The sequence below is a fragment of the Halichoerus grypus genome, chromosome 8 (assembly GCF_964656455.1).
Source record: "Halichoerus grypus chromosome 8, mHalGry1.hap1.1, whole genome shotgun sequence".
NCBI classification, from domain to species: domain Eukaryota; kingdom Metazoa; phylum Chordata; class Mammalia; order Carnivora; family Phocidae; genus Halichoerus; species Halichoerus grypus.
In genome coordinates, this window is record NC_135719.1 from 116859077 (window position 1) to 116873892 (window position 14816).

Sequence of the window (14816 nt, forward strand, 5' to 3'; positions counted from 1 at the left end):
GGAGCAGGGCTGCAAGGCCTGTGGAGAGGCTTATCCTGCTGCCACCGAGAGGCCAGCTGGGTCTGCAGCCCAGTTGCCTGCTGGCGGCTCTGGAAGGCTTCCGCCTCCTGCCATGCCCAGTGTGTCTCCCACTACCTGAGCCACGAGGCGCTGGTTTTCATTGAGCCACGTCTCTCTCATGGCGGCCTTTCGGTCAAAGCGCCGGGCTACCTGTTCCAGCTTCTCTTGCCGAATGAGCTCGTTTCTCAGGGCCAGCTCCCGCTGATACTCAGCCTCCTCCAGGCTTTCCCAGGCCTGTGTGGGGGACAGAGGGGAATTCTTGGGGCACAGGGGAACACCTGGGCTTGGGGGTTCCGTCTCTTTCACCGAACACTGAGTGATTTCAGGAATCTAGGCAGAGCCTAAAGTTCAGTAAATCTTTTGGCTACCAAAGATTTGGGGTGCACTGGTCCTGACCCCCCAGTTCCTTCCTCCCCTAAACCTGCCTTAGACTCTTGGCCTAATGTTACTTGTCTCTGTGGGTGTTCAGTACATTCTCACTGACTCAATGGCTACTTTCATTCTGTTAGAACGTCCAAGTGGTGCTAAGCCTCCAAATCTCTGAAATATCGGAAGGCATTTCCCTTCTGTCATAAGCAGTTAATATTCATTCCATAGTCAGAAAAACTCAGGAATGTATAGAGACTAAGCTATAAAACTGGCTCCCAAAATGGACTCCGGGCATCTGAGCAAAGGGCTGAGCTAATGGGCAGTGGCTGGTGTCAGACCTCTCAGAACTAGGTTCAGAGGGTACCCCCAAATAGCCAGCATGTGTAGTTAGTTAATACCACCACAGCAAGTGGCTTGGTTTAACCCTGTCCAGTAACCATTCTCTGCCCCCTTGTCAGAAACTCAGCCAACCCGCTGGCTACGTATAATGGAAAACACTGTGGTACCCGGTTGATGTCGGACACCAGCTTCCCGTCGTGAGGGGTATACACTTTCTGATTGTTGGCTCTCATCCGGGACTGGATGGTAAAAAGTAGGACTTCCAGATTCCCCTTCTCCTGGAACCTGTTGTGAAAGCAGAGGTAGGGAGATTAGTGTCGAGGTCTCCACTGCCAATTTTTTTGCTAAAGTCAACATGGAAGCCTGGCATCTTGGAGCTTGGATAGTGAAACATATTCTCCTTAAAAACAAAAGGTAAAGAGGCTATCTAGGTCAACTTACCTGTTAAAACATCTATCATACTCACCAACTGTGATCTACTAGGGGTGAGTCTTTAAAATACAAACCAGAAAAAACACAACAGCCACCACAGTGTTTGCTTATCATCTGCTTCCACAGGGGAATGGCTAACTGGAGCATTCTAGTAATCCCTGCAGATACCAAGGGTTTTACCAGTAGACACAAAGAAAGCTCTTCCCTGTTCTGTGAATGACGAAGGCTCTGACTAGCTCTTTAGTTTTTTATTGACGAGCCACGAACACCTTAGAAGTAGCATTATTCACGTAGGAACATATTGTACTGAAAGCAACCTTCACCTGAGTACTAATGAGCCAGCCCTCCAGACAAGTCCTAAAGGGCTGCTGCTTCTGCGGGGAGAGGAAAGACTGCGCTCCAGGAAGAGAGCAGGTGTAGATGAGAACTGGCAGCAGGGTGACCATCTAGAGCCCGGGGCCTCAGCTCAAGGGAACTGCATACTTTTACATTTCCGCATGGACACCGGTATCTACCTACTTCTTCATCCTCCACGTAGCAGCCAAAGATGGGCTGTCAACCAGGTCCCCACCCTGAGGCCAGCCTGACAGAGCTGACCACTCACAGTTGTTTAAAGAGGGCTGGGGCCCAGAGCACCATCCACTTGGCCAAGAGATAGCACCCCTGTGGTGCTCGGCCTGAGAAAAGCCCAGGGGAGGTTATCTGTACTGAATTTAGGACTTTAAAAGTGGGTTAGTGTCAGGCCAGAAACGCGATACTTGTTTATAGTACATTCTAGACTCTGTGTCTCACCTTTCCCTGTTTGAGAGTCATGAATGAAGAGTGTGGGAGGTGAGGGGGAGGAACAAGGCTGAGGGCACCACCAATGAGCCAGAGATCTGTTTCCGAAGAGCTGGACAAGCTAAGGGCAGGTGAGCCGGAATGCGCCCTCTCTTTGTGCGTCCAAGCGTGCATGTTTCTGTGTGTCTGTATGCGCATGCACACGCATGGGTGTGGCCGTGCAGATGTGCGCACACGTGCACAGACCCTGCACACACTGGGTGAAGCAGAGGTCCTGAGAGGTCCCCAAATGCTCTGCTGATGAGCGGTGACAGATGGGAGAGAAACAGGATGTACCTGATGATCAACAAGACCCCACACAGAGAGCTCTGGGGCTGAGAATACAGAGGTCATTACCAGACGACAGACGCACGGCTCAGTGCACAGAGGAGAGAGAAACTTTCCAGCACTTTCTCTGGTTACTCATCAATGCCCCTTTCCTGCAGGCTGATGGCCTGGGAGCAGGAACGCAAGGTGGGGGTGAAGGAGATGACAGATGTGAAGCTCTCTGGCCTCTAGGTTATTATACCTCCTGGAGGTACTTCTCAAGGCCCAGCGCCTGGCTCTACCTTTGGCAGTCAGTGTCCCAGCCACGGATGCCCAGCCTCCCAGAGCCCAGGCCCTTACTTAGGGGGCTTCTCCACGGTGCGGTAGGTGCTGAAGGCCTGCAGCTGCTGCTGGACGCCTGCCAGGGAGTTGGCAAACCTGCGGCTGTTCAGGACGGCGACGGTCTGCTCGATCCAGGTGAGCAGCTCTGAGGCCAGCCCACTGTACTTCTCAATCATCTTCTCGGTCTCAATGGCGTGGTCAATGACCTAGGGAATCACTTCATTACTTGTCCTTATCAGAAGAGCAATGACACCAACGAGGCCCCCGGTGGGGACCACGGGGAAGGCGGTCCCCCTCTCCAGCCCTGGAGTGTTCCACGGTGGGTTTGTTCCCTGAGCCCAAAAGCAGTGCTAAGGCAGGAGGAGTGGACTGGAAGTGGACTGGCAACATTAGCAGGGAGCTAGCTCTGCTAGGGTGCAGGGGCAGCTCCACCCTCCCCCTAAGCCCATGAACACTGGTAAGCTTGTCGCGCCAGGACATCAGCCCCTAGAAGGGCCGAGGTCTTGTTTATTTTAAAATGCATTATTAGGAATCCGGGGCTTCTAGGCACCGCCTTTGCTAACCACCAGGCACACAAGGACGAATGAGAAATGGTCTCTACCCTTGGGGAGCTGTGGACCAGCAGGGGAAAGGCATCCGGCAGGAGGGTCTGCACAGTGGGATGGGTTCCTGATCCACCACGGAGTGAAGAGGCCCAGAACCACAACAGACCAACACATAAAAGCCCATCATATCCCGTGGAAATGTTCATGAGATGGGGAACAGGGGTGAGGACATTGGTCAGGACAGATCATCAACTTGTTTTGGACTTGAGCTTGGGAACCATTAACGCGGCAGTGCTTGGCTTCAGAGGAAGTTGGTGGGGGGTGATCTGTCTCCCCGACCTGCAACTGGGGCCCAGACTCAGAGCCCTCAGGATGGAAAAGGAGCATCGCAGTGTGGCGAACAGGGAAATGAGGTGACACTCTGTGGAAGAGCTCTGTACCTTGCCCACGCGCTTGCCCTCCACCGCGAGCACCTTCATCTTGGAGAAGTAGTGGTAAAATGCCACCACATAGGTAATGATGGATTTCTCATCAGGGTTTTCTGTGAAGACATCTGCAAGGGGAAAGAGTGCATGCTCAGGACCCAGCTGGAAGCTGGAACTGTCAGGCTCAGAGGGTTTATCTCCCTGTTCCTCCAGCACGAAATTCAACTCCAGGCACCAAGAGACAACCAGAGGGGTGAGAATGAAAGAGTGCGATTTTCACAAGAGGATGAAATCCATATTTGGACCACAAAGGGAGTGAAAGGAGTGAAAAAGAAGGATCCAGAGACTACAAATGGGTGAGGGTCAGGAACGGTCTTGGATCTGAAGAGCAGGCTCAGAGCAGAGCGCTGGCCCGGCCACTGGCCCCTCGCTGTGTCCGCGACTGGCCTGGCACTGGGCCTAGACTCCTCTCAGTGTCCTGTCAGTCTGGGGCTCCCTCCGGCAGGAACGCTACCTCCCTCACAGCAGCGAAGGGCTGGAGCAAGTGCAGCTCACCTTCGGGGTCGAGGAGCGGGATGATGCCCAGCTGACGCTCAGCTACCTTGAATGCATGCTCTAGGTTGTGCCGCGCGTTCGAGTCCTTCAGCTTATCAAAGTCGATCAGGTCAGGCCTGGGGACAAGGCCAGACTGCTAAAAGGCGGTGGCCGCAGCATCCCCCACCTACAGGGCAGCCCCAGCACGAAGCACACTGGACAGACAGCTGGGCAGAAGTGAGAGGAGGAGATAGAAAGCAGGGGAGGGGCAGCTGTGAGCACCAGAACGTGGGGAAGGGGCAGAGGGCATGCCTGGAATTTCAGGGAGGCAGAGAAGCTGCGGGTGAGAGAAGGCTTAAACGGGGACCTACACGTTGTGCGCGATGTATCCAAACAGCCCAGGGGTTCTGCCCTCAGCCCTCCCCATTCTGCTTACCGGTGCTTGTGTATCAGGGCGTTAAAGGCCAGGCCGTCCTTCCAGCTGGAGGTGAAGTTGGTGACATTGACCTGGGGGTAGCTGCATCCAAGAGAAATATTAAGACCTAAGAAACAGATTATTTTGGGGTCCCCAAAAGTGTATGAACTGAAGGACCAATACACAGGAGAGAAATGGATCTGTCCCTTCTTGAGCCCCTTCAGCAACAGACGAAGAGGTTCCTCCATAAGGTGGGCCCAAGAGACTCGCACACCCAACAGACACCATGGTCTGACCCAGGCAACTCTGGAAAGGAATCCCGAATTCTAGGCCTCCAAGAATCAGGTCCGGATACATTTTGCATTGGTTACGCCGAAGCTGCTATAGTTCTGGGCGATGGCATGTGTGTCCCTTGGCTGTGGCAGTACGTGGGGGAAGCAGGAGGGGAGTGGGGACCGGAGCAGCGAATGGGTTCCCAGGACATACCCTGCTGTCTTCATCTGACACCACAACAGTAGCGCATCCTTGGCAGAGCGCGTCTCACGACCTTCTTGAGTTTGCACGACAATGTCCTGAATCTAGGGGTGCGGGAACGAGAGAGGGAGAAACGAGATTTGCATCTGGCTCTGTGCCTTCCTGCTCTCCCTGGGAAGCTCCCTCCCTCTCTCTTCCTTCTTAGCCATCCATCTGCCTCACCGGCCCTGCAACACAACCAGAGTGCAAGGCCCTGGGTCCCCATGGCCTGTTTCCCCGCCTTAGTCAGCTATAACGGGCCAGGGATGGCCTCATGTCAGAGGAGACAGCCCTAACTTGATAACTAATGGGATAGTGAGAATAAACAAGATGCCCCAAATCCTCCTCTGAGGAACAACGCCCTGCAAGGGACAACATGAATATTGAAAGGTATTTTGTTTTGATTAGTAGCACCTCTTTTCATTCTTCCCAATTCTGTGGTCAATACTGTTTCATTGTACACACCCACAGAGTGAAATTGGATCCCCAACACCCCTCGGATGAGATCTTCAGTCTGTGAGCTGTGTGCTATCTTCTTTCTCCTTGCCCTCCCTGACCTCAGGACTAGATTCTTTTTTTTTTTTTTTTTTAAGATTTTATTTATTTGTCAGAGAGAAAGGGAGAGAGAGACAGAGAGAGAGCACAAGTGGGGGGAGAGGCAGGCAGAGGGAGAAGCGGCTCCCCCATGTAGTGAAGAGCCTGACGTGGGGCTCGATCCCAGGACCCTGGGATCATGGCCTGAGCTGAAGGCAGCCGCCCAACTGACTGAGCCACTCAGGCATCCCGGGACTAGATTCTTCCTGTCCCCAAGCCAGCCAGTGGAAGGCCCTGCTTTCCTTCCCTTGCATTTTCTAAATTCCCTTTACAAATAACGGACCTTGAATTTCAGGGTGGGAAGAAAAAAGTTTCTGATTGAAAAACTTAATATAGATCTTCTGTATTGTTTTTGCAACTTCTGAATCAAACGATTTTAAAAAACCCAAAAAGTTACACGTTGGGGGAAAGTGACAAAAGCAGATCCCCCAGCCAGACCTCACCCCAGCTACTAATTTCTATCTTCTCCCTCAAAAGACTACACTGTTGACTGAACAGCTCACCCTGAGCTTCAGCAATTAGTGCAGAGGATGGTCACTTCTTCCTATAAACACTGCCCCATAGGACAGGTTTCTAGCCTCCCAGAATGTGCACAAATACACTTCATTCGCCTTCCTGGCCCAGGGAGGCTCCCTCTGCTCCCCCAGGAACCCACCTGGAAGCGAAGGATGATGGTCCAGATGAGGCCCAGGACCAGGCGGTGGTTGCCATCCACGATGTCATGGGAGCCCATGTTTTCCAGATGCACACGCTGCTCCTTGAGGAACTGTAGGGCCTTGTCCACGTTCTCCAGGCAGTGGATGCGCATCTTCCCCTTCGTGGGCTTTGGCTGAGGGATGGCATTGGCCCCATGGGCATGGAGGGACCTCACAGTCACCCCAGAGATGATTGCAGCCTGGATCAACTCCTGTCATCAGCATCCACCCTCCACCCTGCCGGCCAATCTCCAACTCTCAGGTTCACTCCTTGACACTTTTCAATCCCATCCTTTCTGCAAAGTTCAGATGCTCCCCTTTCCTTGGGTACCCAGAGCTCTGTAACTGGGCTGCTTCGGTACTATTCCTGGGTTGGAACAAAGACTTCTGAGGGGGTAATAAATGCCGTTCAAAAGCACTGACACAACAAATAGTTAATTGAGCACTTATTACATGCCAGGCACAGTTCTAAGAACTATTAACTGCTGGTGGTAAGAGTGGCTTTTTGTTTGGGGAATTGATAACGGGGGCCATCCCACCATCCAACCTCCCCACCTCTGAATGGCTCCAGCCAAAACTTAAGGGGACCACCACCGAGAAATAACCACATCATGTGAAGGTTCCCAGTGGTAACTCTTTCTATAAGAGGCAGCAGCCTGGAGTTGAAAAAGCCAATGGAAGAATATGGTATGTTTTCATTCAAACCCCAAGGATCTTAGTACTTCATCAGGTACAGGTATCATTTTATACTTAGAGGAAACAAGGAAAAGAAGTTCCTGACTGATAGACCCAAGGTTATGATGGAAGTGACTGAGCAAAACTTGAACCTTAATCTGGTTCTCCCTCAGAGACAACATTACTGCCAGGTAGGTCACAATGGAGAGGGCCTATACTACATTTCCACTTGTAAGAGTGTTAGGACACACTTTTAGGAAAATATCTTCCATGCTCTTCTCTTTGTTCCAAGAAGGATGTCAATTTCTCCAGCTGGGTAACAAAATCCATCTTAGCCTGCGTGAGGAGGCTGAGGGCGGGTCCACTGCAGGCCGGCCACAGATGCCTGGCCCCCCAGTGGAGGAATCAAGAGCTCTGCATGGCTTCTGGGAGAAGCATGAAGAGGTGGGAATGGCCAAGAGGCAATACATTCTGACAAGAGGTCAGAGAACTCAGTAAGCCACACGGACATCTCACATCAGTAAGTAATGAAACCTCCCAAAAGAAGAGGGAGAAACCTTGAAGGCCATGAGAACTGGAAACATCCCCAGTCATGTCTTTTCTAAAGAGGGGGCACAACACCAGCCACAGGGTTCGGGGAAAGGGGCTTTTACCAGCATCTCTCCAGAGAGCACCTCCAGCAGCTTGATGAGCATCCGCCCATCCCGCAGGTCCTTGTAGAGGTCAGTGATGCGGCAGGGCACGCGAGCCAGGTTCGAGTTCACCCATTTCGTGAAGGTCTTCTTCTGAACAACTTCCCGCTCATCTGAGTGCGGAGAAGAGTCTTGGGTGAGGTGCCCAAGGTTGGCAGTGTCAATGTGCAATGGGCTGAAGGGTTTTCTCTTAATTCCAGGTCCCCTGTCTCTCCTTGTCAGGGGAGGTGGATGTGTCTATCCCACTCCCTTCCTAGGAACATTTGTGGTCAGGCTGTAGCCTTGGGCGACATGGGTCCATGTGCCGTGACTGGGACAATGAAGAGATAAATTCCACCACCACATTCTAAGCACAATGGCTATGCACCCCTCATTCAGCCACCTGTTTCCTGTGCCTGACAGAATGCTGTCCCGCTGCAGTGGCGAGCTCGGATTTCAATGCCAGGGTCACCCGTCTACCTATCCAACCAATATTCCCTCTGCCTAGAATGGTCTCTCTTGCCCTTCCCCTCTCCAGCCCCCTCCACCCAACTCCTATTTGTCTGGTAGGAGTCAGAGCTTCTCTGAAAAGCTTTTCCTGACCCCTTGGCGAGGTTAGGCCTCCCCGTGTGTGCCCTCATCCCTGCATATGCATTTCTTATTAAGATCTCGCTTCACATTCATAAGAGTTGAAAGCCCATCTCTACTGCAAGAGTGTAGGTACCTCCAGCCTAGCGAAGTCTTGTCTGGTTCACTTCTACATCCCTAAGGCCCAGAGCCTGGTATACAGTAAGCGCTCCAGAGCTGTATTGTAGTCGATTGCACATTTATTCAGCTCCTGTTGGTGGCAGGCTTGGGCTAGGTCTGATAATTCATAAAAGTAAAACCAACTGCCTGCCCTCAAGGAGCTCCTGGTAGGCAGAGAAGAATGATGAGCAAGGCAAGGGGAATGTGTGATCCACACGAGGTTAGGGATAAGGGAGGCTTGGGTTGGGGGCTAGCCATTGCGTTATGCTGGATCTCTCACCCCCAGAACGGCAGGGGTTCTCCATCTTCAGACCTGAGAAGCTGACATGACATCCCCACTCTAAATCAGCACCAGCCCAAAGCAGGCTTCTCGCCCATGCTGTCCCAGCTCAGGAGAGGTACCTCTTCACATCTCTGTAAGTTAGATGCTGGTAACCTGTCCAGTTAGGGCTGGGAGGCTTGAACAAGATGCCGGACAGAGGGCGAAAACTAGGATGGCAGAAAGAGTGGGGGAGGGGTGGAAGGTAAAGCGAGAGCGAGGAGAGTGGCAGAAAAGAGAAACAAAGGGAGAGAAGAGGGGAGGAGGGGTGAACTCTTGTTCTGTTGGCTTCAGTGAAGAGTTTGTGGCAAGAGGCTGCAGGCAGTCTGGTGCAGGAGCTGACCTGGCAGTGGGGCTGGGCCTCCGGCCACAGAGGATCCCTGGGGAGGGCGTGTGGGGGGTCGGGCACAGCGAGGGCAGACTCAGAGCAGCCCAGCCAGGAGGGATGCCAGCGCCCTGGGAGAAGACTCAATGTCCGCTCGGCCGAGCCCAAACCGTGGCAGGGTTGGCTTGTTGAATTATTAAATACCTGACTGAACAACAACAAAAAGAGGAGCCCAGCAGCGTGGGCTCAAGGGTATAATTTTTCGCAGTTCCTGAGGCGCATAGCGTCAGATGCCTTCCTATTACACTGCTATTTTGGTGTTAGGAACTCAGACACTTTATTCACTTCTTCATTCATTCAGCCAATGTTTACTGTATAACGGAGAGGTGCCAGGCTCTGGGGGGAGGTGGGACTCAAGGACAGGAAAGACAGCCCTCTCCTTGAGGCAGACACACTCTATTATAAAGAAGACGAGCCCTGGTGTCCCATAGAAAGACTTCAACGGCAGCCATCTAAATAAGACTTCCACAAAGAGGAAAAATACCACTACTCTCTAAGTCTCACATATAAAATTAAAATGGCAATCCCTTCAACCTGGACCTCTGGGCAGAGTTTCAGGGGAAAAACTCTCCTTACTCTTTTGTTGGCAGCAAATTAAACCACTTTCCTGATTTCAAGGACTGTTCAGTAAAATGTAACTGAAGATTCAATGACGCACTGGCATTTATTCTGGGGCATGTCTGGATTCAGCAGAGCCAGCCACAACCCCATGGTGCCTTCCCTAGAAACTAGATCTGTTTAAAGAAGGCGCTAGCTCTTCCAACTGATGGTGGAGCTTTGACCAAGGGGCTGAAAGTTCTAGCCCCTCTAGAGATCAGTGTATCAAAAACCTAAAGTGCTTTCTTCCTTTCTCCTTTTCCTGTTTTTAAGAATCCAAAAATTTCATTACACAGGTGCTGAAACCCTTTTATTTGTGCTTGACAAAGGGTAAGGAAGTGCTTTTAGCCGGGGATGTGGGATTCAATTCTTGGCCGCTGGCCTGGCACACAGATCGGTACTGATGTGTCCTAACTGACCCTTAGACCTCCCCAGTTCTCAACATACAAATGAAGCCTCCTGGACCCCAAAATGTTGGAGCCACAGTTTAGAGCTCAGGGAGGCAGCTTCCTGGCTGCCTTTTACTTGGAGGCTAGGGTGAAATTGCCCAGAATCCCCAGCACCCGAAACATTCTGCAGTGTAGAGACACGGGAAAGATTCTGAGAAGCTAATGATGAGCCTGAGGAGAGAAAAGGCCCAGGGGTGGGAATTAATTTCCATTAGCTGTTTGCTCTGGCTGTCCCACATTGGCATGCTCAGCACATTCACTCCGAGCATGGCCCAGGCGCTCATCAGGAGCCTTCCAAGTGCAGGAGAGGCGGGTGGTCCAGGGCCAGCTGGGGTGGGAACCCGGCTGGTGGGGACAGGCTGGGGCAGTGGCCATGCATGGGGCTTGCTTTCCCCAGGGAACCTGGGCCAGCTTGCAGTGACCCTCTGTGGAATGGAGGCTCAGCAAGGTCCGGCTAGGGGTCAGACCTTATTTCCAGACTCCTAACCCTGCCAGTGCAGGAAAAGGGAGCAAATCCACCAGCACGGCTCAACTCAAAGCCAGAGCCTCAGAAAACCCTGATGCTTCTGCTGCCCTCAAGCTTAGGGCATCTCCATTCCTGCCTGTTCTTCTTCCTCTTTCTTTCCTTCCCAGGCTGTGGCCATCCTCAGTCCTCCCCTACATGTCAGGGCTTCTCCTAGAAAACTCACCCTCTTCTCTGAACAGCCAGCTAGAATAAGTGTCTGGATATTGTGACTGGGTGCTCTTCCTTTTACACTCCTTTTCAAAGGTTTGGTTTGAGGTCAAATAAACCCACAATACCAAAACTCAAATATTTATCCACTAGTAAGTGAGTTTATACATGGAAAGTGTTTAGAACAGTGCCTGGCACGCAGAAAGCTAGCTGTAAACGTCCTCATCACTGTTAAATTCACTACTACTGTGATTACAACATGCAGGGTCCTGTCCTGGATGCTGTGCGGGGCACAAGGCAGGCTCCCTCTCCTCAAGAGGCTCATGATCTCGTTGAGGAAACAAGACAAAAACCCACAGCAGTTAATTTTGCAACCACACAAGAGCTAAAAGGCAGTTCATTTTAATAATACAAAAGCTGTCACAAGGTGATACTGGATTAATTACCAGATAAATGGTCATGGGCCAAAGAGGAAAGAGGTCATTTCTAATTGGAATAGTCAAGTGGTAGGTGGTGGTGGTGGGTGGGGGTGGGGGTGGGGTGCGAGGGGCGGTCTCATGAAGAAAGCCACTTTGGACAAGCAGAGGAGGAGGGGAGCCAGGGAGGCAAGACGTGCCCAGACAGATAGCATGGAAGGATGGAGCTTTCTCGGGGGCCACTGGGTAGCTACAGGTAAGCAGGAAACATGCGGAAAATAGGTTTTTAGCTGAATATGGAAAGCCCTGAATGAAAGGCTAAGTTTAGATTTAATCCTAGAGGCAAAAGATACCACTGAAGGGATGGCAGGATCTTTTCCTGAAATACTAGTTTATAAGGCCCTCAGTGATAATTTAAAAAAACAGTGTTTCAGGGGCGCCTGGGTGGCTCAGTCGTTAAGCATCTGCCTTCAGCTCAGGTCATGGTCCCAGGGTCCTGGGATCGAGCCCCGCATCAGGCTCCCTGCTTGGTGAGAAGCCTGCTTCTCCCTCTCCCACTCCCCCTGCTTGTGTTCCCTCTCTCACTGTCTCTCTCTCTGTCAAATAAATAAATAAAATCTTAAAAAAAAAACCCAAAAAACAGTGTTTCAGCTTAAAAAGAAGTGTGTAAAACCTACATAAAGAAAACCTGAAAAGGCCCCTGAGGCATACAAAAGATTTGAACATGTGTGTAGAAAGGCACATCCGAAGCTTGAATAGGAAAACTCAATATCATAAAGTTGTCAGTTTACCCTAAATTAATCTATATATTGAATATTATTTTAGCTATATTTAAATTATATAATTTGGGGAAAACTAGAGAAGCTATGAGAAATTCATTGGGAAAACAAAAATAGCTAGGAAAATTCCTAAAGAAGAGTAACAGACCTTCCCAAGTGCTTTTTCTATCAGATAGTAAAGCACAGCATAAAGGTACAATGATAAAACTTGTGCTACTAGATAGAATATGAATAGACACATTGATGGAACAGAAATAGTTCCAAGCACAGATAGGCATTTAATATCTGATAGACATGGTATTTCAGATATAAAGGGGAAAGAAGGATTATTGGATAAAAGGTGCAGACAAAACTAGATGCCATCCAGGAAAAATTGACTTAAATATATACCTCATGGTCCAGGATAATTTCATTTGGATAAAAACTGAAATGTAAAAATGAAACCATAAAAATACCAAATCATGGTTGAATGTATTTTTTTTAATAATGCTGGTATAGGACACAAAATTCAAAAGGCATAAAATAAAATATTGAAAAGTTCAACTACATTAAAAAAAAAACTTCAGGCAAAATTTCTGCTCCTCTTAATTAAAATTAAAAAAAAAAAAACAAAAAACTTGTGTGGGTTAGAATACCGTAAGCAAAGTCAAACAAATGACTAAAGATATTTGGAACTCACGTCACAAAGAGCCAATTCACTTAGGATATAAGGAACATATACAAATTAATGAGGAAAAGGACCCACAATCCAATAGCAAAATGGACATATGTATGTGAACAAAAAGTTAACAAAAAAACTGTAAAATCTCTTAAATGTGTAGAAAATTGTCCAAGCTATTCATAGAAGTACAAATTAAAAGTATAAACATATACAAAAATTTTAATAAATGGTCCTTAATTAGTCTGAGCACATTAATCATAAAAGACATTTTTGAGACAACTGGGAAAATTTGAATATTAAGTGGGTATTAGGTTATATTAGAGTTGATGTTAATTTTATTCAGTCTGCATTTTTGCCAGCACATAGCTTTAAGCTAGGGGTAAAGCTTGGTGTAATAGTGGTATTATGGTTAGGTGGGAAATGTTCTTGTTTTTCAGAGGTACATATTAAAGTATTAGGGGTAAAATGTTGTGACAATCTTCAATTTACTTTAAAAATACTTCAAACCCCCTAAATGGACAAGCAAATATGGCAAAAAGTGAACAGTTGTTAAGTCGAGGTGATGATTCATTATACTTTTATCTGTATTTTTTTGTATGTTTGAAATTTTTCATATTAAAAGCCAAAAAGTACAATGACAGTACATCAAGACACCGTTTCACTTATCGGGTGGGCACAGATGGAAAGTCTGATAAAATACAGTGTTTGGTTAAGGGTGTGGGGAATGAAAACATTCATATGTTGCTAGAGAAGGTATAAGAAACAATTTTGCCAAGAATGGTCAGAATTATATATTCAGTAATTCCACTTCTAGGAATATGTCCTACAGATAAACTCATACATTGGGAAATAATCGATATATAAGTTTATTCATTGCATTTTTAAAAAGAGACAAAGACTGGAAGCAATGAAAATGTTCACCAATAGGAGACTGGTTAAATTAAAACTGTATGTCCATACACTGGAATACTTAATTGCTATTAAAAAAAATGAGGTTGTTTATGTATTAATAGCAATAAAACAATCTTCAATATATCTTGGGTGGGGGGAAAGCACATTATAGAACAATGTATAGTAAAAAAAAAAAAAAGCTGGGAGAAATAATATAGACCATTTGGTAATATATGCATCAAATATTCCTGGAAAGTTACATGAGAAACTGATAACACTGGTTATGGGAAAAGAATTGGGTATCTGGGGGGACCAAGGTGGGAATAAAACTATTTTATGCATCTTTTGAGCGTCACCCACTGGATGTACATATTATTTATTCAATAGAGAAATACATTTTTCCTTTTCTTTTTTCACTATTTTGTTTATTTATTTGACAGAGAGACACAGTGAGAGAGGGAACACAAGCAGGGGGAGTGGGAGAGGGAGAAGCAGGCTTCCCGCGGAGCAGGGAGCTCGATGTGAGGCTCGATCCCAGGACTCTGGGATCATGACCTGAGCCAAAGGCAGACGCTTAACGACTGAGCCACTCAGGTGCCCCCCCATTTTTCCTTTTCTAAAGAAAATATTAAACTGTTTTTTCTCCTCCTCTCTCCAAGATAGCCCAGTTGCCTTGTGTCTTGCCTCAGAACTTTTCACCAGACAAAAATCACAAGCATGGTTAACCAGCTGAGCCACAAGAGAGGGAGAAGGGAGAGAGGGAGAAGGTTTACGAGGTGAGGAACACCCCCTCCACCTCCTGAGAACAGAGCCCAGGAGGGAGAGTTTCCCTCTGCCTCCCTGACCACCACAGAGCTACTCTCCGAGGTCTGGCCCTCTGAATATCCCCAACGGTTGTTTTAAAGCACAGGGCTCTCCTCCTGGGGTCGAGGCTCTTTCCCTCTCCTGTGTGATACCTTCTCTAGGCTTCCTCTCGGCTCTTCCTTCAACTTCCCTCCTCCCTTGGCCACAGCACACCTGTCACTGGCCCCACCTACTGTGGTACCTGCTTCACTTCCTGACATCACGGGCATCTGGCAAGTTTGTTATCGGAAGTCCCAGGTGGGGCTGTTTTAAAATAGAAGCTTTATTACACATTGGGTGTTCTTAAGTCAAATGGTAAGGTTGAAATATCTTATCTACCTTAATCACCCAGGTCCAGGCC

General features: G+C 48.7%; 1 protein-coding gene across 1 annotated transcript in view; it reads right to left on the bottom strand.

Moving 5' to 3' along the window:
• Positions 1 to 14816, bottom strand: part of SPTB (spectrin beta, erythrocytic) — a 107933-nt gene that overhangs the window by 27247 nt on the left and 65870 nt on the right. Inside the window, exons 3-11 of the mRNA XM_078053818.1 lie at positions 7678 to 7829; positions 6310 to 6483; positions 5034 to 5125; positions 4569 to 4649; positions 4154 to 4269; positions 3614 to 3726; positions 2647 to 2834; positions 936 to 1053; positions 136 to 294 (exon numbers count right to left, since the gene is read on the bottom strand). Of these exons, the coding sequence (XP_077909944.1) occupies positions 136 to 294; positions 936 to 1053; positions 2647 to 2834; positions 3614 to 3726; positions 4154 to 4269; positions 4569 to 4649; positions 5034 to 5125; positions 6310 to 6483; positions 7678 to 7829 (1193 nt within the window). The remainder of the gene's footprint in view (positions 1 to 135; positions 295 to 935; positions 1054 to 2646; positions 2835 to 3613; positions 3727 to 4153; positions 4270 to 4568; positions 4650 to 5033; positions 5126 to 6309; positions 6484 to 7677; positions 7830 to 14816) is intronic.